At 40.4% G+C, this 23,873-nt stretch overlaps 1 protein-coding gene across 6 annotated transcripts in view; it reads left to right on the top strand.

Moving 5' to 3' along the window:
• The first annotated feature begins 741 nt into the window (after positions 1-741).
• Positions 742-23,873, top strand: part of nlrc5 (NLR family, CARD domain containing 5) — a 39,029-nt gene continuing 15,897 nt past the window's right edge. For 3 of the 6 annotated variants that reach the window (XR_004609559.1, XR_004609558.1, XM_034534191.1), the window contains exons 1-43: positions 742-861; positions 1,518-1,867; positions 2,426-2,512; positions 3,924-4,109; positions 4,251-4,405; positions 5,393-5,524; positions 6,315-6,630; positions 7,501-7,954; positions 9,302-9,446; positions 9,922-10,052; positions 11,350-11,569; positions 11,668-11,909; positions 13,131-13,214; positions 13,377-13,460; positions 13,655-13,738; positions 13,882-13,971; positions 14,231-14,281; positions 14,405-14,434; positions 14,673-14,756; positions 15,122-15,205; positions 15,490-15,579; positions 15,818-15,895; positions 16,493-16,576; positions 17,045-17,128; positions 17,483-17,572; positions 17,835-17,882; positions 17,978-18,007; positions 18,142-18,225; positions 18,316-18,399; positions 19,151-19,240; positions 19,424-19,483; positions 19,945-20,028; positions 20,156-20,239; positions 20,583-20,672; positions 20,827-20,892; positions 21,614-21,697; positions 22,027-22,110; positions 22,322-22,408; positions 22,573-22,632; positions 22,888-22,935; positions 23,333-23,416; positions 23,519-23,602; positions 23,690-23,773. Coding sequence is in view for 4 of the 6 variants with exons in the window: in XM_034534191.1 (XP_034390082.1) it covers positions 1,534-1,867; positions 2,426-2,512; positions 3,924-4,109; positions 4,251-4,405; positions 5,393-5,524; positions 6,315-6,630; positions 7,501-7,954; positions 9,302-9,446; positions 9,922-10,052; positions 11,350-11,569; positions 11,668-11,909; positions 13,131-13,214; positions 13,377-13,460; positions 13,655-13,738; positions 13,882-13,971; positions 14,231-14,281; positions 14,405-14,434; positions 14,673-14,756; positions 15,122-15,205; positions 15,490-15,579; positions 15,818-15,895; positions 16,493-16,576; positions 17,045-17,128; positions 17,483-17,572; positions 17,835-17,882; positions 17,978-18,007; positions 18,142-18,225; positions 18,316-18,399; positions 19,151-19,240; positions 19,424-19,483; positions 19,945-20,028; positions 20,156-20,239; positions 20,583-20,672; positions 20,827-20,892; positions 21,614-21,697; positions 22,027-22,110; positions 22,322-22,408; positions 22,573-22,632; positions 22,888-22,935; positions 23,333-23,416; positions 23,519-23,602; positions 23,690-23,773 (4,754 nt within the window). In the remaining 2 variants the exon portion in view is untranslated. The remainder of the gene's footprint in view (positions 862-1,517; positions 1,868-2,425; positions 2,513-3,923; positions 4,110-4,250; positions 4,406-5,392; positions 5,525-6,314; positions 6,631-7,500; positions 7,955-9,301; positions 9,447-9,921; positions 10,053-11,349; positions 11,570-11,667; positions 11,910-13,130; positions 13,215-13,376; positions 13,461-13,654; positions 13,739-13,881; positions 13,972-14,230; positions 14,282-14,404; positions 14,435-14,672; positions 14,757-15,121; positions 15,206-15,489; positions 15,580-15,817; positions 15,896-16,492; positions 16,577-17,044; positions 17,129-17,482; positions 17,573-17,834; positions 17,883-17,977; positions 18,008-18,141; positions 18,226-18,315; positions 18,400-19,150; positions 19,241-19,423; positions 19,484-19,944; positions 20,029-20,155; positions 20,240-20,582; positions 20,673-20,826; positions 20,893-21,613; positions 21,698-22,026; positions 22,111-22,321; positions 22,409-22,572; positions 22,633-22,887; positions 22,936-23,332; positions 23,417-23,518; positions 23,603-23,689; positions 23,774-23,873) is intronic. The other 3 variants (XM_034534192.1, XM_034534193.1, XM_034534194.1) reach the window with 3 other exon arrangements.

Below are 23,873 nucleotides of genomic sequence, written 5' to 3'. Positions count from 1 at the left end.
TTAATAAGTTTTAATACAGGTGGATTGGATTCAAACTGCACAGCTGCAAAAACTCATAGCTAAATAGTCTCCTCCCCCTCTTTCAGTGGATGCTGATATAACTGCTAGCAAGTACTTGCACATGTCCCTGACACTCTATACCCATTCTATTGCAAGCTTATACGTTTTGCACCTCGCTGTACTGAATCAATCCTTTCGAAAGGCAGAATGTAACTCACACACATCACTTTGTAACTCACTGGCCCATCTGCCCCCTGATCACTATTATAGCTTTGTACGCTTGATTCATGTAATCACAATGAAAATCTATTGGCTGTGAACCAGAGTGATCTGCCCCCACCCCCACACACACACTTTATTTCATTGATAAAAGGACGAAAACATCAACACATTGCACAGGATTCCCTCACAAGCAAACCCACTGCAACCCCACAGCTGACCAAAGAGGATGCATTGTTCATGATGTTTTAAAATGCATCCTCTATTATTATAGACAATAATACAGAGAAACTATGTTATACCTTAATAGTAACATTAACTAATGAAGTAAGTTAAGAAATAATGGAAATGGAAAGATAAATGATTAGACAAAAATGCACACTAAATATAATAAACTAGAAACAACTGTGTTAGGTTTCCACTCAGGGCTTTCAGTCCAAGTCGTGATCATTCCCTGGACCTAACCCAGAAGGTGTGTCGTCATATCCTGAGAGAGAGGCTTTCTGGTAGAAATCCCCCAATTAGTCGTTGCTGGTGAGCAAAAGCGAAACCAAAACGTTATACGCAAATTCCGTTGGTTTCGTTTTGAAAGAAGTGCTACTCTGGCTGCAGAGAGATCGCAGTCTATGACAACAGTTGTTGGTGAGTGTCTTTTATTTATTTATTCATAACAGCATTATCTAACTTTGAAACGAATAGACACGTGTGTGTCTGTGCTGTTGCAGATCATCGGCTCGTCACACTGATGGTTACTTTGAATGACCGCGGCTACGTTCCCGAGCTTGCGGATCCCCCTCCCCCCTACAATTAATGTACACTAAAGGCATCAAAAGCGTTATGGCCGTCAAAATCAAAAGTAATTTATTGTAAAAATGACCAGTGATTAACCCGCGTGCACGAGCTATGCATTAAAAGAAAAACGGCACTAAGGAGAGCTGCGCAAACTCACGCGCCTACTAGGCTGTATGATGTCGGACATGCATACAACTGTGTCTGTTTCTTATTAGTAATCCACTGAATTGACTCATTAGCACTTCATCTATATTGAACATAATATAAAAGGTAACCCAATGAAAATAGACAACAATTGAAGGTTAGTGAGATTCATGTAAAACCAACTATAGGGCACGTGTTTGAAACGTTTCCTGACTATTTGAAACAATAGGGAATGTAGGCGGCTCCCCAGTAGGTTGAATAGGTTTTTGTCTCGTTTTGTTGCATATTTGTCCTCAGCTGCCCCTGATGTGCGAGCCTGTGTGGGAACTTGAATAGTGAGCTTGTGCCCGTTTGTTTATCAGCTGATGGAGTCTGACCATGGATGAGGGGGTTGATCCTGAAGATGAAAATGTGAACTATGTCTTGGCTCAGGAGTCCCCAGAACTGCTCCACATCCTTAGAGGTCAGTCCCCCACAGTCATCATGAAATTGTGCCAAATGATGCCCAGCGATGCTTGTTGGAATGGAAACTTGGCCTCCAGTAGTCCCTCGACAGCAGCTGTAACAGAACACATCGAAGCCATGTTGGAGTACTTCAGGGGGGCCAACAATGCAGATTGCCGCAACTTCCTCCAGACCCTGTGTTTACTGTGCGAGGACATCCCCATGCACCTGGAGTCTAGGCTCATGTCAGTGGCTGGATATGAAAAAAGTGAGTAGAAAATGATGCTCTGAATGTTCAGTACTCACTACAGTAGACAATATGTGCAGTTGTTTATGCTTAGACACAAGGCAGGAATGATGTCTAATAAAGGGGTCATGTCGCAAAAATGACACAGAGCATGAATTGTGGCTATACTTCTCTCTGTGGACTGAAATGAAACCCCCTGATTAGTATTAGTCCTGATTGTGGTGTGGCCAGCAGAGCAACCACATGGTGCGCTCAGTATTTCACCTGTGCTGAATTTACAAAGACAAACAGATAATGACAAACCAAAGAGGGAAAGTGAAAATAAAAGACAACCGTTGTACAGTATCATTAGAAAAGTATATGACTTTGGTTTCCCTTTGGGAATCCCCGGCCTTTCCTTCATATTTTTAATTTGTTTTGTTCATCTCCAGATGATTTAGAAAGTAAGAGCCTAAGAATTGTGTGCGACACATGCAACATTCTTGCAGCACCCTTGATAGTCATTTTGGATATTTTATAGTAATCCCAGTATTTTTGAATGTGCTGTCTGGTTTGCATGTTTTTCTTTCTGCACTGTAGGTGTTTGTGAACATTTCACTTCCAGTGTAACGGATGGGAAGTCGTCATCGCTGCCTTCAGACCAGCTCATCAAGCGTCCACGGATTGGTAGAACGCACGCACGCACGCACGCACGCACGCACGCACGCACGCAACACCACAAATACTTTTGTGGGCAGAAACAAACAAAAAACTGGTCAGATAGGACTGCTTTCTTTTCTTTTTTTTTCTACATTCCTTTAATGAAAGATTTATGACCTGAACATAATTTGTTTTTATTCATTGCAGCCATTCACTTAAATCCAGTGACCCATGAGACTTCAGTCTCTCTGTTGGAAAAAACATCACTATGAAGTGTAGTGGTAGCATATCATCTGATGTCAAAATCAGAGAAGAGATGAGGAGTCTTGTTTTGAAATGTCATTTTGAATTGAGCCATGTTGTTTTTAAAAAGGTGACTTTTCAGAATGAAACGGATCACGATGCACTGTTCACATTTTTCAATTCATCGCCAGAAACAAAAACTGTTTGATTAAAAGTTAAAAAGTTATCTTTAATATAGTCTACATTGAAATACGTAAATCTAAGTCTGTCACACACAGCAGTAAAGTGTTATATCTGTAGTAAGTGTTGCTCGCTACAACCATCAAGACGTAACCATAAAACACATAGTAAAATCCAATTTTAATTGCATTCCGCATTAATGTCGGGTTAATTGTGGGCTTAAACTTGACATCTTTACGATGCAGCTTTTACTGAGTATCACATTATCAGGCTTAGCCAGTTCTCATGTTCAGATGTTTTTTTGTTTTGTGTTTTGAAGTCATTTTCATTTGCCAGACACACAAAGACCTTTTCATTGTGACTTTAATTTCTAAATGTTGTATCTTGATTGTTGAGCGTGTTAATATATATAACTAAAATTCTTCTGTTATATTTCCCAAAGCAAAAAAATTATATGTATATTTATATACATTTTTTTGTTTACATATGAACAGGAATGTATCTGATAAAACTGCAAATAGATATAACAAAATAATAAGGAAGCAATGGCTGCGTAAATAAAAAAAATTGTTTCTCAACGACATTTTCTTAAAACTCACTTAAGTCAGGCTCATGTTACAAGAGCCGATTCAACCCCAATTCACCACTCCCAACAATCGGAGGGGAACTCCGGTCTGGGACCTTGGTCGGTAATGATGTTCCGCCCAGATTATCTTTTAATGTGAAGTGTTTACAGAAACGGTTAGGATTTTTAAACTCCTTTAGTCCGAGCACATTTGAGTGCTGAAATGTTGCTCAGAATTATTGTTTATGTTACTTTACGAGATCAATAACATTCATCATTTTCAGAACACAGGTGTAAACAGTTCTGTGGTTTAAGAACACATCATGAATTTGACGTAGACCTATTTTGGACCTCTAATAAATTAACATAAAGAAAATTGGTGAATGAAGCCCAATATTTTTTACTCCGACCTCTACAAATAATGTGTTTCGTTATGTATTGTACCCACAGATTACTGGATGCAGTTCATTGGTGAAGTGATGCATTTACTGCATAGGAGGTGGGAGCGGCTCAGTGAGCACCTGATGAGGCAGGTGCAGCTGGAGAATGTGTGGGTCGGCCTAAGAACGGCAAACCGAGGCAGGGACAGACCTGATCAAACTCCTGGATCAGCAAACAAAGGGGGCAAAACACCAGGTCAGAAAGAATTCCTCTTCCTCTCTTTGTACATAAAGATTGTATTTGAAAATAAAATTTTCATTCAAGTGGAAGTATTTCAATATAGGCATTATTAAAGTTACACAAAAAGTAACACATTTCTTTTTTTACTAAACTCAGAGTCTGATGGGGACTATGGGTCTATGGATTCCAGAGTGACATTGGAGACCTTCCTCCAGGGTTTTACAGGGAAGGTGACAGTTCTCCTTGGCCCAGCAGGATCAGGAAAAACTCTGCTGATGTCTTGTTTAGGACAACAGTGGGCACATGGACTAGTATGTTTACATATTTGTCATCAGCATTCAATAGTTTTTTTTGTACATATCTGTGCCAATCTGTTGGATTGAATTGGTGTCAGGGTTAATCACATTATTATTATGATCACATTATTATTACGAAGAAGAAGAAGAGAGATCTTTTGGTAAAATAACAGAATCATTTTAGTTTGGAATTTTAATGTATAAATGTCACCTGACACATAGCTGACACATAGCGTTGTGAGCAACTTAACCATGGACAAGCAGCAACCAATTCCACTGCAACTGAAACCCCAGCAATTTCCACATTAGTGTCGGTCCAGAGTGTGAACAACATTTTGTGGCTCCAGAAGGAGCCAAGTGAAACCTGATACATTGCCTCAACTGATGTCACGGGCATCTAAAGGGTGTTTAAATTCTTTCCATATATTTTTAGAACAGTAAAAAGACATTTAAAGGTTCCCTGTGGAGTTAAGTTAACTTAATGTATACATTTAACTGTAAGCTTACTTCAGGCTAAAGCTATAGCTGTATTCATTTTAGATCAGCACCCAATATGAAAGATACTCAGTGCATTCCACCAACTTAGCAATGTACACCTAGCTTTCAACATAGTCAGGCTCAAGATACCCACAATGCAACTCGATCCCCAACAGTTCAGCTCCAGGCTAATTTAGCCTTGAGCGGCTTGCCTCAAGAAGAGATGAGGAGCTATAGAAGTCTGATAAGCTCACTTCTTTTTAGAACTCCAAACTCCCAATTCTTTTCATTTTCAAACTTGTAGTCTCCAGCACGAGCCAATTTCACGCAGCTCCCTCTGAGGTCACAAAAGGCTTCAGATGACTCTGCAGTAGTACTCAACAAGACTTGTGAACGGACTTTGATGTGTCAAATTGGTGGAGTCCTCCTTTAACTGTTTCTCTGCTTGGTTCATTCTCTCATTTTGTCTTTAGTTTATTCTCTCACTGTTTCTGTTTGCATCCCCTTCGCTCTTGTATCATTAAGGGCCCGATCCCTTCATCTTACCTGTTTGTCCTGCTGGAGTTTCGTCAGCTCAACGTACTGTCCCGTCCTCTCTCCCTGTCTGAGCTGCTATTCCAACACTACGTCCCCATAAATGAGAGTGACCACAAAAAGGTATGCAGGTAGAAATGCTAGAACAGTGCCTTCATTTATCAGGACTTTTCTAATGTTACATTTGAAAGTAACAGCATATTACATTTAGTATAATAGCCACAGCAGTCCTCAACTAAAATCGATGTTCAGATTGATCTCAGGTTCATTGGCAGGACATAAGGGGCTGTATTCATAAACCTGAATAGTGCCAAGAACCGGTCCTGATAGTAAAATGCATACAATTCTAAAAATGTCCACTTGAAATCAAAATGAAAAAAGAAGGGAACAGACATCCACCACATTTATATGAGTGTAAATTAATGCGTGTATCCGCTCCATGATTGTGATCTGCTCCAAAATGGGCCTATGCTATACCCGTACACCAAGTTTAGTGAAAATTAGGCCTTTTTTCTGTAATTCTGCTGGCAAACCAACATACAAATATAACCCAAAACATAACTTCCTTGGTGGAGGTAATTAAACATCTTATAAAGGAAAGAACTGTGTAGTTGCAGAGAAAGAAATTGTAATTGGTCATGATTTCCATTAGTAGTACATTCAGAGGACTTGTGTAGAGAGACTTTAGAGAGATAGAGGGGTTGATTACATATACTCATCATGTGCACCAGTTAAAGACTGTATTTTAAACCATGTGTTAGGCTCCTAGGAATGTGTATTACAAAGGCAAGTAGACCACACACATTGTAAAAAACTAATAATAACCTCATATGTCTTTTAAGTCCAACAAGGTGAACTAATACTTTTCCATTGTTGTTCGTATGCTCCTCATATATTTCTGTGCTCTGAGCAGGAAGCCATTGTGGATTACCTCCTTTCCAATCCAGAGCAAAGCTGTTGGGTGCTGGATGGCTATGACGAGTTTCACAGCAAACTCGCCAAACAAGAGGTGCAGAGAGAGCAATTGAACCCAGAAAAGCCTTTGCCTGTTGCAGACCTCATATCAGGGCTGTTAAATCGTCAGCTTCTCCCAGGATGTACTGTGATGGTCACTTGTCGTCTACGCGATGTCCTCGATTTGGAAGGCATTTCAGATAAAGTCGGGCAGCTGCTGGGTTGGGACTGCTATGAGATCAAGGAGTATGTGGACAACTTTTTTGGCGATAAAGGTAAAAACATGCAATTTATAGAGATAGACCAATGTAGATTTAATATACAGTGCAGAGTGCAGGTTAGCGCATAGTTTGACGTCCGTCCATCCATCCATCCATCCATCCATTATTCCCAAACTGTGGTACACATACCACAGTACGCAAGCTCCTGTTTGGCGGTATGCAAGAGTCTTGTTAAAAGGCCATTGCACTCAAACTTGTCCTTAACTTTGAACCCAAAAATTGATATTGAATATATTTTTTATATGGACAACAGGTATTCATTACATATTTAAATCTAATTACAATGATCTAGAAATTTTTTTTTAATCATTTAAATGTTTTAGAAAATAAATTTGGTTAGACATAACTACTAGTAGCGCTAGCTGTTGCAATGCTGTTTGGACTCTTCAGTCATTGATTTAAGCATCAAAATGAAAAGACGTTGCCAGACTAGCTCCATCAATCTGGGATTTACCATCACAGGGCCAGAGAAACAGCAGATGCTGTAAATAAGCGAAGTGGCTCTTCTTTATCGTTACATTGTTAATACCTGCAGTAGGAAGTGGTAATTGGGACATTTGGTTTGATGCAAACCTTCTGTGAGGCAACTGCCCCTAGTTTGGCAAACAATAGCGTAACAATGTAACTGTATACTATATGCTGAGTTTTATAGTTGGTTGTTGTTGTATTACATAAGATCCCTAGACTTCATGTAATTATCATCAAAACAAGAATCATAATGGGCAATAAAACAAACAGGAGAGTTGGGGATATGTCAAACAAGACCTGTCTGAACATGCTCACACAGTTAGAGAAGAGGTCTGATAAGGCAAAAATAAATATAATATAAACATATAAAAACTAATTTATGTCTCAACTGCAAAGGTCACTCAGCCAAAAGGGCTCTTGGGGTGCAGGCAGCAGAACTCCTTCTTTCCAGTCGACACCTACTCGCCATGTCATCCCTCCCTGCCCTCTGCAACATCTGCTGCATCTATCTGGAGCATTTACTGCTGGAGAGTACAGTCCCAAGAAGGACCCAGATACCTGAAGAAAGAGGAAGAGAGACGAGGAGAAAAGCGGGTAGAAAAGAAATAAAAGGAGGCGGAAGAGGAGAAGAGGGCAGTAGAGGAGGGAGTTTTGTGCAAAGGGAAGATCAAGGCGGAGGGAGTGAAGACATGATGACAACAAACTGTAGAAACCAGCTACCTCTCACACAAGCCCAGATTCCCTCCACCCTCACCCAGGTCTACCTCAGTGTTCTTGATTCGTTTCTGAGCCGTGACCCTGATACAAGAGGAAGCAATGACGAGCTGAATACCATGAAACTTCCACACAGGTGAAGGCTGAGTAGACAAATAACATATTACCACAATTTTACAGCACTGACACCACATACAAAACATATATGAATTTCAATTCATTGATGAATGTTAATTCAGAGCTTCTTAAGAAACCATTTGGGGCAATGTATTTGGTATTTGAACGATAGACTTAGTTCTAACTGACACAGACTCCGTCCTTTACTAGACTCTATGGGTGATACTCTCCAGTCAAGACGCAGTACTGTGATGTCTTCTGCATCTTTTCAACCCGGCCAAGCCATTTAGAGTAAAATGTACGATGAAGCAGGGTATGCTTTAGGGCGGGCTACCAGGTCTGACAGGTCCCTTCGGCTACCAGAGCCGTATACTACATCACTCCTCCGCAGTCCAAATATGGTCACTTACGTTCACTAGTTGCAAAAAGTCAGGATGGCGACTGGAAAAGCGACGAACTTAAGGCTTCAAAAGGGCAGCTCACAATCAAATGGGTGATGTCACGACAACTGCGCCCACTTCTTATATACGTATATGGTACTATCAGAATGGATGGACATGAAACTGGGTTCATTTCTACAGCTCTGCAGTCTCACTCCTCCATTTATGGCCTTCAAAGAGGTTAATTTATCCTTTCAGAAGGAGATGTATTATCCCTTCGCAGAGATCCACGATCAGTTACACAAACATGCTGTATCCGTCTTCCCCATTCACAACACACAGACTGCGCATACTTCCTCGTTCCCAGGAAGTTAGGAGATTTCAGACCCGTGTTGGATCTTTGCCTTTCTAAACCGGTCCCCGCAAGGCATTCAGTATGTTAATCATCAAACAGTTTTGCCATCCTCAGCTATGCCTTGGCTCCCTATACCTTCAGCAGATGTGTTGACATCTCACCTTCAGGTCTAAATCCAGAGAATGGGCTTCTATGTTCCAGACAGCCTGGTTTATAATACAACTTTCCAAGTTGGGGTTCACAATAAACTGTAAGGGAAGCAACCCCCCTGCCACACAAACAGGTGGAGTATTTTGGGGTAATGCTTGACGTGTGCAGCCTGCACTGTTGGAGCAGAGGTGTACTGTTGGAAGTCTGCAATTGTTGCGAGGTGTAATGATGAAAGCACCGACTGTCACACTGGCAAATTTCAGTGGCGAAGGTGTGCTCGTGAGTGGAGGAGATTACTAACCGTAGTGTCCAGTAGAGAGTCTCCACCTGTGCTTATAGAACCAGGGTTACAATAGTGTAACCGGCATTCATTTCCCCAAGTTTTCGCTTTTATGTGATCTTTGATCATGTGAAGTAGTAATGCAGCAAATACTAGTTTTTTGTTTTCATGTTATCATTTGTTTTCTGTCTCTTTGTGCAGTATTCTGAGTCAGCATCGATCTGAGTTGTGCGAGCTCAGTCAGCTGTCCTGGAACGGCTTAGAGGACAGCAAGATCCTCTTCATGGAAGAAGACATTTCTCAGGAGGTTTTGGAGTTTTCAATCAGGACAGGGCTCTTCTCACAGGTCAGTCTTGGCTGTGCAGTATGTGTGAATGTATAACATAGCTGGGTATAGTCATGTTCAGATCGTCCCATCATCAGCCTGTGACATTGACACTACCCAATTCGATAGCTGTGATATTTATTTTATTATAATAATGATTAAATACATAGTTGGAAAACAAGCCATATTTGTATTATAACAACCCTCTCCTGGCTAAAGTCCCCATGGTTGGAATATTTTTCGCCATTCTGTAGCATGAACAACCATAGTCAGAGCCTCTGTGGACACAGTTGTGGCTAAAACTGTTATAGGTTTGCGTTCTGTCACCACAATGCTACATTAATATCCACAATGCCATGTGTCTAAATTTGTATTATTTGATGCCCTGCTTGCATGATAGTCATGGTTTTCAGAGGATGAGTTGAAATAACTTTGGTGTAGCTGAAAAATGTTGGTGATATAATAAATGCTATGTTTGTGCATATCTTCCTGTAAGGTGGAGCTCAGACTTGAGGACGGGATGCTTGTCAACTCCTACTGCTTCACTCATCTGACTTTACAGGAGTTTTTGGCTGCACTCAGAATCATGACGAGTGATGATGTTAGTGACACGCAGCTCAAGAAGAGGTAGGGAACTGAGTTCAGTGAAGCCGAATGGAACCGTGCTCCCATCTGTCACCAAATTATCAAACGAGCGATTCACTGAAAATGGATTTATATTTACAGTGTAGCATGTACTGTATGACTCCATTTACTACAATTTCCGAAAACCAACACCAAGCGTTAATTTTAATTCTTAATTTTAATGAAACTTCATCTGTTTCCACCATAAGGTCAGGAAAATGCCAACTTGTTGTTGCTATGTGTGTACTGTCACCAAACTAGAACCATGTAACCTAAGCTTGATAAATAAAGTTTTCTTTTAAATAAACCTAACACTTTAAGATAGTTTATATATATACAGATACCTAAAACTCACCTTAATCAATAGTGTGCCAGAGATACTCTATGATTATCTGGATAATGTAGTAATATAGAACGTAAACATATAATGTAACACTCTACCAGGAACATACCAGGAATAACCTAGCCAAGGAACAAGATTAACAGCGTAATTGAACACAAAATGACCTTTTACCCTAAAAGGAGGCCAGGAATACACCGATACATGGTCCAATCACAGTAGTGGAGGCTCGGGGCCAGCAGAGGTGGGGAGCTCTGGCAGCAGACGTGACACAGCAGCAGGCGAACACTGTAACCTAATTAAAGCCTTACTGTTAATGGCCACATTATAAATGAGATTAATGTTCTGTTTTTTTCTGCGTATTATTGTCAATTGAAAGACAAATTGCAGGAATAACCAACTTGAGTCTTCACTTTATTTAATCAGTAATAGAGAAAATTAAGAACAACCCCAGGTTTCTCTTTAGCACTGTAGCCAGGCTGACAGAGAGTCACAGCTCTGTGGAGCCGTGTATTCCTATAGACCTCAGTAGTAATGACTTCATGAACTTCTTCAATGAAAAGATTCTAACTATTAGAGGCAATCACAAATTACAAATTTGGCTCAGAGGGCTTTACAATCTGTATACATACGACATCCCTGTCCCAGGACCTCACATCGGATCAGGAAAAACTCCCCAAAAACCCGAAAAAAAACCTTTCACGGCAAAAAAGGGAAGAAACCTTCAGAAGAGCAACAGAGGAGGATCCCTCTCCCAGGATGGACAGATGCAATAGATGTCATGTGTACAGAATGAGTTACAGAGTTACAACACATTCAATGAATATGACAGAAATCCTCTAATTGGGCTGGAGAGGCTAGGAACTGTCCTCCATAGCAGCACAATGTAGGCATGTTCCTAAATCTTAAAGCAAACTAAATGCTTACTTTGCTCTATCTTTTTCCCCATTGCGCTCTCAGATTCAGCCTGAGAACTCGCTGGACAACCAAGGCAGACCAGAGGACAGTCTTTACGGACTCCCTGTACCTGTTTGTATGTGGTCTGGCCTCCCCACACTGTACTGCAGCCTTAGTTCAATTAGGTGGAACAGGAGGTCAAAACTGGGTCCAAAAACGACAAAGCCTTGTTCTGAAACTGCTAAAAAACCTTTGTCACAGCAACACCCTGACTGGACCAAAGGTGAATTCTGACAAATGAATGTATAATTTAACTTTTACCCTTGCTCTTTCTTTACTGATCCTTTTTTACTGATCCTTCCTCCTCACACATCTTCCCAGATATTGGAGCTTTGCCACTGTGTTCAGGAGAGCCAGGACCACCAACTAGCTCAGCAGGTTGTGGGTGCAAGACCCACTTTGGAGCTGCGCAACATCCAGCTTCTACCAAATGATATTCAAGCTCTAGCTTTTGTAGTTAACTCAGTCAGGGATAGTGGCATTGGATTGGACTTTGGAGCATGCACAATGGAGTCGGAGTGTTTAGATGTCCTGCCCAGGTGTCAGTACATTCACTACCTCGGGTAAGTCCACACAAATACTCACACAAGCAAGACATACATGGCATTAGCATACGCTAACACACACATGGAAAATGTGAAATATCTGTTATTTGAAATAGCTTCAGAAGCTAAATTTGCTCTAAACGTTATTGTCACCTCCATAGTTATGTAAAGTGTTATCGGTCAAAATGCTAACGGCCAGCATTTGGGCATGTGAGGCTAAGAACTATTTTTATGACCAAAGGCTGGTGCACTTGTGCCGCTGGGAAGCGACCTTCTAACATATGTAAATGGTACAGTGAGGCGAAGGGTGTTGAGCCGTCAAGAGTCTGAAAACCTGTGTTCGGCTTTCGCCGTTTGGAGAGCATGTTGAACAGTGGCGATGAGTGTGGCTCCGGAGAAAGCCTCCACTTTGCCCTCTGCATTCCTCAGCTGATTGGCCACCTGTCCCACATGCTGTGACTCTCACTCAAGCTCTTTATTTCCTGCATAGTCTCCTTCTGTAACAAGTAGACATACAGTATCCCGGACTCAAGAGCAAAAAAACATCAACTGACAACCTTTAAGGGATATTTTCATCAGACCAAACCACACACTGTAGACACGTCCACGTGTAACTCAACTCAAACATAAACCAGAAAACATTTTCTTTGTTTAACAAATATTTCCATTACGTTTTGTGTGTCTGTCAAGACATTCATTATTACAACATTTACTCCTGTGCCCCGTCCCTTCACCACAGCACACATTCAGCAACCTCTCAACTTAAACCATAACCAGAGATAGCAACGTTCCATTATAGTTTCTAGTTCATATACAGAAATGTATTTGCCTAGAGAGATAACTACAGCTCTATTGTATGCCCCATATCTTGTCAAATATCATGCTCTTTAATATTGTACATTATTTAAACTGGGATGCAATATGACAGCAGTTATCTCCACCATTGTTTTATTGAAGGCAATGTGTTGCTGCTGTCATTATTAATAGTATGAACTCGTATAACATTTGTGCATCTTCCAATATAGATATGTGGGGTTCCTGTGTAATTACTTTCTGTAGTGTTTTTGACATTACTCTACTCTTTATAAATAAGTTAATCATTCAAGTGTGTGCACTTCTAAAACAACCTTTTAGTCCACACATTTGATATCTTTTAGGGGAGTCTTTGCCTCACAGTTCCCAATCCAACATGAAGGTTTGCTTTAAGAAGGTTACATCTCACAGTTTGTGTGCCTTCAGTTTTCGCAGACGCATGTATGGCGACAAGTTCGCTGAGAAGTTGTCCTCCATTTTGCCAAAATTCACGACCCTGAAGAAACTAGAGTAAGATTACATTTCTCTTTCATTCATACTAAGCTTATCCAGAGTGGTGTAGTTCAAACTCACACATGCATGCAATTGCCTTTGAAATACTACCAGGGATGTAGTAGAAATCAGCCCTTAATGTCTTCACGCCAGTGTGTGGCTGATCTTTGTCCTCTTCAGGTTCTGTGGTGCCAGTCTGACGGCCACTGGAGCGGCTAGTTTGGCCTCTGCTCTACCGAGCTGTCCAGACATCACTGAAATCAAGTATATTTGCTTCAACCGAATTTCACTGCTGCATCCAATAACATGTCTTCTGACAGTTCTATTGAGGAAATGTGTGACCAGATTCGTGTGCGCCCGACTAGGTCGGGTCGTGCCTCCTTGTACTTAATGTGATGGTGAACTAGTTTGGGTGCAGGTCTAAACTCTAACACCATTCTTTTGCTTTTGAATTGCAGCCTCAGTGACAACGAATTGAAAGACGATGGGATCAAACACATAGCTGATATATTTACCAAACTACCAAGACTGGCTTTGGTGAAGTAAGCACATACTGCCAACAAGATGCTGTTTTTCAATAAACCCAATATCACAAGATTTGTTCAGGTTTGTAGCCCATTCCGTGTGTATGTGTGTGTGTGTGTGTGTGTGTGTGTGTGTGTGTGTGTGTGTGCACACATTGCAGGCTGGGTCGAAACCACAGCTCTCTGAAGGCAGTGGACTACCTCATCGGGAAAATGTCTTCGTTCTTGAACATCCAGCAGGTTCATGCAGAGTAGGACCACACACACACACACACGCACACGCACACACGCACACGCACACGCACACGCGCACACGCACACGCGCACACGCACACGCACACGCACACGCACACGCACACACATACACACACACACACACACACAGTACACAATTTCACATGCGACCGATAGTCTTACAAACTTACTTTATATATAAAGCGATTAAGTGAAAAGAACATCAAAAAGTAATCATTGTTATACAGCTTGTATGTGTGTGTTTGTTTTTTGCAGCGGATTGAAGGAATTGACAGTCACTTTCTCTCAAAACTCTGATTTGATCAGGTGAGTTTACCGCCAGGTAAACATAATGAGAAAATACAAACCAGTAATTAACCATACAGTGTGTCATCAAATGAATACGGGAGAGAGTGAAATTCTCCCTCATGTATGCTTTCCCCTCTGCAGCCATAAAACTAAGTCTGAACCGACAATCTGGTAAGACATCAGACAATAACATTCTTGTCATTAAAAAACATTTCCTTGAAGAACTTTGAACAAGGTGCTTGAGCCTTGACTTTTTAAAATTCATTTTGTTATAATCCTGACCAGAAACAACCTCTGAATCAATGACAGATCAGTCAGTTTAATTAATGAGCCAATTGATTTAAATTGGATGTTTAGCCCTCGTTTGTTGTCGATATGTTTTAATCTTGCGCTACAATTTGTTCTCCAGCTTGTTGAACCAGAAATGGAGCAAGCCGAATATGCAAAAACTTTCAGAGTCATTGGCATGTTGCCCTGCCTTGTCTGTCCTGGAGTAAGTAACCCTAAATACACCTCCTAAAATGTTCCATGCTCCTTACCAATTATACAGCATTCAAAAACAGAATAAAGCAGTACTATAAAGAGTACAATAACGACAGCCAGTTATTGACTTATTGTTTTATCCTTGTTCCTGCCTCAACTAAACACGTCATCTTTCAAACTTAACAGTAATTACAATTCAGCCATTCACTGTAAGTAGTTAAGCTATTAATAATTATTCATAATAGTTATTTATAGTAAGTTATTATTTTTCTTTATCTGAGCCTTTATGACTGAGGAGCAAGGTTCACCACAACTGACATTTTGGATGTTATCATCAGACACTCATTTGACACTGTGTGTGTGTTTATTCTTCAGTATTTCTGGAGGCCGCTTGGATGTTGAAACTCTGAGGACGCTGACTCGGTTTTTGCCGAAGTTCAACGTCACCCAAAAGATTGTGTAAGACAAGACTCGCATCAAACTACCCGTCACAAAGCACAAGAGTGACACAAAAGCTCCATGTATTCTTCACATAACGGATATTTACTCAACTACTTTTGTTATAATGAATTCCATATTTTACACAGCTATTGAAAAAGTAGCGTGAAGACATTCCTACTACTACGTAATAAACTACTTAATATGTTGGGGTTAGGGATAGGCAACTATTAAAAACAGTGCTCAGCAGCCATAAGAATTGAACAGCAGCACTGTGTTGATGTTCACGTGTCTTTTCTTGTCAGTGCGAATGACAGCTGCTTAACAGTGGAGGGTTTGCCGATTCTGACGGCTCTGCTGTCTGCGTGTCCTGCTGTGGTGGAGCTTCATATCAGGTACAGACAATTTAAATACACACATCTATAAACATACTGTACTATCAAATGCATAATCAGGGTTACTCACAGTCAGACAGGACCATCATACCAATGTTCTGCATCACTGTGTAAAACATTTTGCAACATTTAACATTGTATTAGTTAGCCTCAACAGAAAGCAGCATATATTTATATGTATTTCATTCTTAAATAGTGGCGTTAAAACAGCCATGTGAATGTTTTTTTTTTGTTTCAGACTGCAGAGTCCTGTTCAGGTGTCCATCGTGTTTTCTGGAGGGAGAGAAGCAACTAATGAAGTATCTAAACTGCTCTGGTATGTGCCACTTACCCGCAACTCGCCGATTCAATTACGCCCCTGGTACCTTTGTTACATTTCGGGGTAGGAGTTAATGTAAGAAAAACAATTTCATTTGGATTTGTTCACAGGGGAGCGATGTTGTTATCTTGTCACGAGAATCCAGGGATCACATATCCCACAACAATCCATCTAGTCAGGCTTCATGTAATGCATTAGTGTCCGGTAAGCCGGAACAATAAGCGCACCGCAAGGAGCTACTGGCAGCTACGGCCGTGGCTTAGGTGTGTTTATGAGACGACAGATTCCTTCAATAGCATCACTCATATCAGAAATGGAAATAGTTCCTCGTTGGAAGAAGAGCAGAGAACAACACTGAAGGCTTTTCACGATGGAAAATATGTTCTCAGTTCCAGTTTCCAATGACAGCTCCTCAGACAGTTAATCTGAGGAGGTTCTCAGACAGGTTCAGGTTAGCGTTATTCAGGTTGGTTTGTAATACATCTATAGTTCAGAGAGATTGCAGTGATATTGCTAATCTTAGAGATCCCCCTCAGACACGTAAACATCTGTAAACGATGATGATGGTGATCCTGACACTTTTGCCTCTGTCAGCCTCAGCTGCTGTGGACTGCTGCCGACTCATCTGGCGAGAGTGTGGAGGAGTTTGGGATCCTCTCCTGATCTCACTTTGCTGGAGTAAGATACACAAACAATAACCCACTCACAGTTTACATTCAGCATACATTTAGTAGTCGTAGTAGTGATATCGTAATAATTTGTATGCACAATGTAAAAATTAACAAAAGAACTCATGCATCTCTAGTTTATAGTTATTCTTAATGGCAGTTAAATGTTAAACCTAGCCACTGTACCGTTCTAGCAATCACCATGGTAAATTCAGGTGTGGCCATGAATCATAATGCAGTGTTATTTTTATGATCTTTTGCACTTTTTAAAATTGTACTCCTGTTTATGTTTGCACACTGGTGACGCGCCAACATGCATCAACTGTTGGTAATACACCGACTCTGGCAAAGTACCTCATACAACCTCACTTCAAAACATACAAACTCTCCATTTGCGTGTTTCTTTTATTTTGGCAGCTCCCCGTGTCGTACCCTTTCTTGTCTCTGACATTATTTTAATCCCACATTCTTGTCTCAGTCTGTCCAGTAACTGCTTAGGCAACAGAGGTCTGAGGATACTGTTGGACTTCCTGCCCCGTCTTCGTAGCATCCAGGAAATAAAGTAAGACTTTAGCTTAAAGTGTTAACAAAAGATAAATACCAACAAACAATCACAAGATTTCTGGAGATCTACATAGCAATCATCCAGTATACGGTTGCAAGATATGCATTTGATAAGAATGACATATTACATGTTATTGAGATAGGAGGACGAGTTTTAAATGAAAGATGAGACTGTTGGTTGGTTATTTTGAAAAGGCTGGACTGTTATTTTGTCACCAAACAGGTTCCAAACTAAATATGTCAGCGCTGGCACCTGCTGCCTTTACCTCAGGGCATTACTCAGTCTGGATGACTCTTTGGAGTGTAATGGTGTCCTTCTCCCGGGCTCATTGTTTTTGTGTGTGCTTTTCAGTGCCAGTAACAATGGGACTGGCGTGGAGAGAGTGGGGATGCTGGCTGTTGCTTTGTGCTCCCATAACAACCTCACAGACATCCACATCAGGTATTCTTTGTTGTACATTTGAGACATTTAATGATTGTATTAGAGCAGAAACAGAGACAGCACCTGTTTCACCAACATGGCAAGTTGCCATTGAGACAAATGCTGCTTAACAACTCATTTGTGCCTGTTTATCAAATAGAAGTAGATATATCGTAGTAGTTTGCATAGCAATGAGTTGCTTGAGGATATAAGGGTGTTATTTACTTTAACCTTGTGTTAAAATGTGCAGTTTGTTAAACTGATGGGGTTCTGTTGTTAATAGTGATGGAGACGAAGAGCAGGTGATCCTCAAGTTCTGCCCCGACAAAAGGTAGAAAAGCTGAAATCCTCCACACATCTGGATACCACTGTCTGCTTTTTCACGAGTCAGCAAATAAACTAATTATATGCACCTTTTTATTTTAGGGATGGCAAACAGCAGAAAAAGATGTTCAGGTACAGTACGCCGATAAAGTGTTTGAGGAAAAACACCCAATTGACATTCTTAGAATACATACAGTCTACCACAAGCGATCACTTTAAAATGGAAATGAAGAAACACATATGAATCTTCTTCTTTAATGCTGTAGGGTTAACAACAGCAGTCTCCCACCATCCGATATGACCACACTCTGTAGACGATTGGTCCAGTGTCGCTCCCATTTGGAGTTAGAGTAAGTTTGATTAATGTATATTTCCCACATTATTATTTCATGATTATGACCGAACAGTGAGACATTGATATACTTTCTATTTTGTGGCAGTTTGTCTCACAGCTCATTGTCGGACAAGGCCATCGAGAATCTGCTGAAGGTCCTGCCCAAGATGACGTCACTGCAGAGACTCAAGTGAGATGCACACGCATGCATGAATTAATGAGTGTGGATGGTTTGGAAGATAGAAAAATAATATCACTGTGGAAATCTGTTGCAGTGAGTACAAAACCAAACACTGTGCCACTTCAACATAATGTGGTATTTTAACAGAGCATGAAGCGTTAATGACAACACAGTGATTCATTTGAATAGAAAAAAGCCCTTAAGGTCTGGAATGAACCAAAATTAAAGTCCTAGTTTGAACTCATGACTCTGTTGTTGCCTTCTGGGTGTCAATGCTGAGGCTTTTGAAAAAGGTTTTATTGTAATTGTGCCAAGTCATCTTCACCACATAATTGCTTGTTTTCAAGCCGTCATGTTGTTTTCATGCCGTCATATACACAAGTAAATAAAGTATGTCGAAATATAAAGACAAATAACGAAAGATAACACATTTATTATAGGCACTTTAATTTCTTTCTCCACATTTAGATATTCCTTAATGTGTGTCTTTATATAAAAAAATATTGTATTTACTTGTTGATTTTCTTATTGACTCTTCTTTATATTACTACCTTTGTTTCCTTATTCTGTTCCAGATGTTTTCTTTTTTTATGTCACTCTTATCATATCCATATCATTAGGAGAAGCTTCCGTGTCTATTACTCTAGTCAATGTAAAAATCATGACCTTTAAAGATTGAACCCAGCATGTATTTCTTGTATTATTATCAATTACCACCTTCACATTTCATTTGAATCAACTTTATCCCGTTCCTCTTCAGTGTCAGCCACAGCATTGCATCCACAACTGGAGCACTGATGCTGGTCAGATGTTTGACTGTCAGCCAGCGAGTCACCTCAGTGGAGCTCAGGTACAATTTGTTTTTAGATTTTTTTTGTTGTTGGTATCAGTCTGATCTGTTCTCGCTACAATTAATATGAGTAATTATATCAAATTGGCGCTGCGGGAATTCTATACGTTCTTTTCGACAATTTTCTTAGAGTCTGTCAATGATAAGGTTTTTTGCTAAATACTGCTTGAACCTCTTCTTTAGGCCTCAGACTGCATCCTTCATCCAGTTTGACAGTGTGAAAGCAGAACAAGCCAGCTGCAGGTCTGTGATCAGCAATTGCAATTATTTTGAGTGCACCATGTGCTGGTATAGAAACTTGTTTGCTTTTCAGATTGCTCAGTTAATTCATTTTACAAACAGGATATCAAATATAGCTTCTTCTTTGCAGCTAATGTACAATTTCTCAACCTGTAAATAGGAGAAAACATTCTCTTTTATTTTAGTGTTTGAGAGAAAAATACACTGGCAGCTTTACATTTCGGTGTCTAAACTGCGGAACTGAAACAACGTTTTAAAGCAGCACACGTAATGTCAACCACTGAGAGTCACCAAAAAGAAGAAATTGCCAGAAGATCAACTGGAAATAATTGATTATCTTGTTATAAAATGTTAGTTTTTCAAGGACATCGGGTGCACCGGGAGAAAATTAGGAAAATAAAAGGTTTGAATGTGCAAACACACTGTAACTGTCTCAACATGTCTCACTGACTGTGTACACACAGGTTAACTCATTGTAGCCTGAAAGGTGACAACTTGCAGAGACTTCTGGAGATCCTCCAGCAGGGTCCTCAACTGTCTGTCCTGGAGTACGTGCCATACACAAACCCAGTCTTACTCACACATTCGCTAACAGCCATTTACTTCCCATAAATACCGGTACCAGTGCTGTCTTCCACACTGTGGATGCTGACTTGTTCTTTCTATTGACTGCAGTTTATCAAGTAACCAACTGGGAGATGAGGGAGTGAAGCATGTTGTGGATTGTCTACAAGGGCTTAAAATCACCAGCTATGTAAAGTAAGATACCTTATGTGACATTTTGATTTGGACCATTTTCAGTTCTGTATTTGTTTGTCATTTAGACAGGCAGCTAGACCTGTGGTGTGGAATGTAATACTAAGAAAAGAATTATAGCCATCATATGATTATTAACACCTATGTTTATTTTTTCTAAATGTGCCTATATGTTGTTAACAGATGTTTTTCTTTTATCCTTAAATATCAAAATGGGATTTAACAACAAAGCTCACCCACATTGTCTATTTAGAGAATGTTTGACAGTAATATTACATATTTGATAGTAAATGGGATACATCTATGATTAACTCTTTACTGGTCTCTAATGTGTCCTCATGCACAGTTTGAGCAACAATGGCCTGACGCAGCAGGGGGTGATGGATGTGGCCAACACACTGTGCACCTGTAACAACGTCACTGCTGTAGAAGTCAGGTACGTCTGTGCATTGTGGGAATGAGTGAACAAAAGGCTGAGATGAAGAAGAAAAAGCAATGAAATGAATTGTGGAAAGTAAGTAACCTGTAAGACTTAAAGTGTTCTTTCCCTGTCTTTCTCTCTGTCCATGAACTCCAATGTCTGCTGGTAGTTTGGGAGCAGAGGAGAGGTGTCTCGTCTGGTTCACGCAATATGACGGTTGTGTAAAAACGCTGAGGTAGGATATTACAATTGTACAAGTAACGAGCAAGTAATTGTTCAGAGGCTTTCCATTTGATTGATGAAGTGGGGTAGTATGAGGCACTGCATTAGCCAGTTTATTAGTACATTAGTATGAGGCCACTGTATTACTACCTACAGTGGATAGCGGTGGGCACACCCCCTGTTTGGCGAGTCCTTTGAAAGAAAAGAGTAATATTATCTGTAAAGTCACTGTTTTGTCAAAGTAGTCTTGTGGCTTTGAAGAGAGCACAGATGGATTCCCCGTCTGACGGCACGGCGAAACATGTTGCTCCTTGTCTGTTAGGTGGCACCCGTTCAGCTGCTGCCCCCTGTCCACAGCAGAACGGTGCTTTTCTCCTGCGCTCGTACGCCTTGTCTGAAACTAGTCTGTTTCTCCAAAACCTCATATAACTTCACTTAAAAGAAAAAAATCTGAATTTTCCCATTAACCTGGACCAAACGTGCATTTTTTGATTTTTGTTGCACAGCATTTGAGATGTTCTATAACCCGTTCAACTGAACTCATTTCTATAACTTAAAATGAAAACTCTACACAGTTTGAACCTGAATAATTTGTACATACATCTGAGGTACCAGGTTTCTTTCTTTATTTGTGATCGATTAACGGATTCAGTGCACATTGCATTCATCTGAGGCAGCACACACCTTTGAGACGTCTCCATGTGTTGTTTGATTCCTTGTTCTCTCCCTGCCAGTGTCAGAGACAGTAGTTTGGAACGTGCTCATCTGGTCAGACTAGCAGAGATCGTGTCTATCAGTCCCGGTCCAACCAAACTAGAGTAAGTACACTCCCTCTTCAGAACATTTTATACTGCTGCTCACATCATATGAAGAGCTTCTCTACAACGTCAGCTTTTAAGGGATTTCAGAAATAGACATGTTATTGCTTTAATGAAAAACATATGTTTCTTATGAAACCCATCTGAAAAAGAATTACTTGTTGGCTGGTTATTTTGATGGGAGAGAACTTTTTTTGTAACTATTGTTATTCACATTTTCTTGACAAATTTAATGTGAGTATATGAATATAATATTTTAGTAGGACATCCACTGATTTACGTGTCTCACGTGGTCCAGTTTATTTTATGGCTCTGAGGTTTGTCCACAGGTTCAAGAACAATTTGCTGCAGTCGGATTGGATTGAAGACTTTGTGACACTGTTAAACCGCAGTCAGAGAGGATTCAGCATCAGGTATTCAGTATATGTTTTTATGGAGCTTATTTCTTCCACTAGCTTGAGAGCAAGTTGCGCTGTAAACCCCTCTGTAATCGTTTTGGTTTTTCTCAGCATACAATCCATAATGTGTTTTAGTCTCTGTGCTTCTGTCTCAATGGTGGAACAAACTTGTGTACTGGTAATTGTTTGAAATACTGAGCTGTAGCACAGCTCTCTTTCTTGCCAGTATTGAGGAACGTTGGATCAGATCTGAGGAAGCTGTGACTTTGTTGTGCCGCTGTCTGGATGTCAGCAGCAACATACACACTATCAGGTTAGATTATGCAAACAACGTACGAGTTAACACACACATACTGTACTCACAAACTGTATTCTCTATGCAGTAAAACACATATTCAAACTCACTTCAAAAGGCCCACATCACCATATGTGTGTTTGCACGTTTAAATACCAATGCTGTATTCATTCACCTTGCAGGGTTCACCACACCACGCTGCATCTGTCTTTGATGAAGTCCACTGAACTGGCCTCACACAGGTAATATGTTTAGGTTGCACATTTAAATATAGTATGTGTAGCGTATTGTTTCTCCACTCGATTTATGAATGAATGATGTATATGCAGAGTGTGGCACGATTCATCTTTTGAAGTTTTCCTGTACCTAACTTTAAGTTTAAAGCAGCAGGATTTCAAGACATCACAACTAGGAAACGTGAAGCACAAACACTGAGAATGGACTGTTAGGAAACATCTTATACATGTCTGGTGGGGGGGGGGTCTTTGTGTTTTTAGTGACAACTCTGCAGATCTGACTCCACTAATGGTCACAGAGAAAATCAGGTACCTTTTTCTTTTACATGTTCTATGCTTAACATCGAATAGCAAAGCCAAGCAGTTATGCAGTTCCACCTATCTACTGGTATACTCTCAACTTCATGGCAGCTTGCTTTCGGAAAACATACATAATGTTGGTGTGTAATGCAATGTCCCTTCTGTCTCTCGAAAACCAATGAGGCCATGCCCGGTAAAGATATCCTTCCTCTGACATAAATGGTGGTCTGCACCTCAAGAGTTTTGACAGAAAACAAGATAAAAACAAGACAATCCCAAAATGTTTAGGGAATATAAAAGAGCCAAACTTGCTGTCCCAGGAAAAAAATGCTAGCACATAAACTTTTGGCAGTTGTACAGGTCCTGGATGAAGTAAACTCTCCTCTCCTGTCTCCTCTCCTCTCAGCCTCATGGACTGTGCAGTAGATGGGTATTACCTTGCATCTATGAAGAGCATCATCTCGAGGTGTCCTTTACTGACAGAGCTGGAGTTAGTACTCTCTATTTTCTCTATGAATATAATGTGCACAAGACAGTTGACACATTTTTTTAAAACAAAAAAATAATCATGTTTGCCTCTCATTATTTGCAGTTTTTCCCACAACAACCTTGGCATAGAGGGAGCTGAGTTTATCTGTTCTGTCCTGCCCTCGCTGCCAAATCTCACTTCTCTGAGGTGAGAGCTTTTGGTCACATTGGACACCAATATAAATGCCTGTTTTAAAGTTCTGGCATGCCAAGCAACTACTTTTGTAATCTGCAGTATTGGTTCCAAAGAGGCTTCTGTGACTGTGGTTGAGAAGCTGTCAGAGGCCCTGCTGCAGGCTGCAGCCATTCAGTGCTTAAAGTGAGATGCTACACACACACACACACACACACACGTTATGATCTGTCTGGAGCAAAAACAAAAAAAAAGTTTATGAACTGAATTTAAATCGTCATTTTCC

The sequence above is a fragment of the Cyclopterus lumpus genome, chromosome 6 (genome assembly GCF_009769545.1).
Source record: "Cyclopterus lumpus isolate fCycLum1 chromosome 6, fCycLum1.pri, whole genome shotgun sequence".
Lineage (NCBI taxonomy): Eukaryota > Metazoa > Chordata > Actinopteri > Perciformes > Cyclopteridae > Cyclopterus > Cyclopterus lumpus.
The sequence above is the reverse complement of the archived record's forward strand: the minus strand, read 5'-3'. Positions and strand labels throughout refer to the sequence as shown.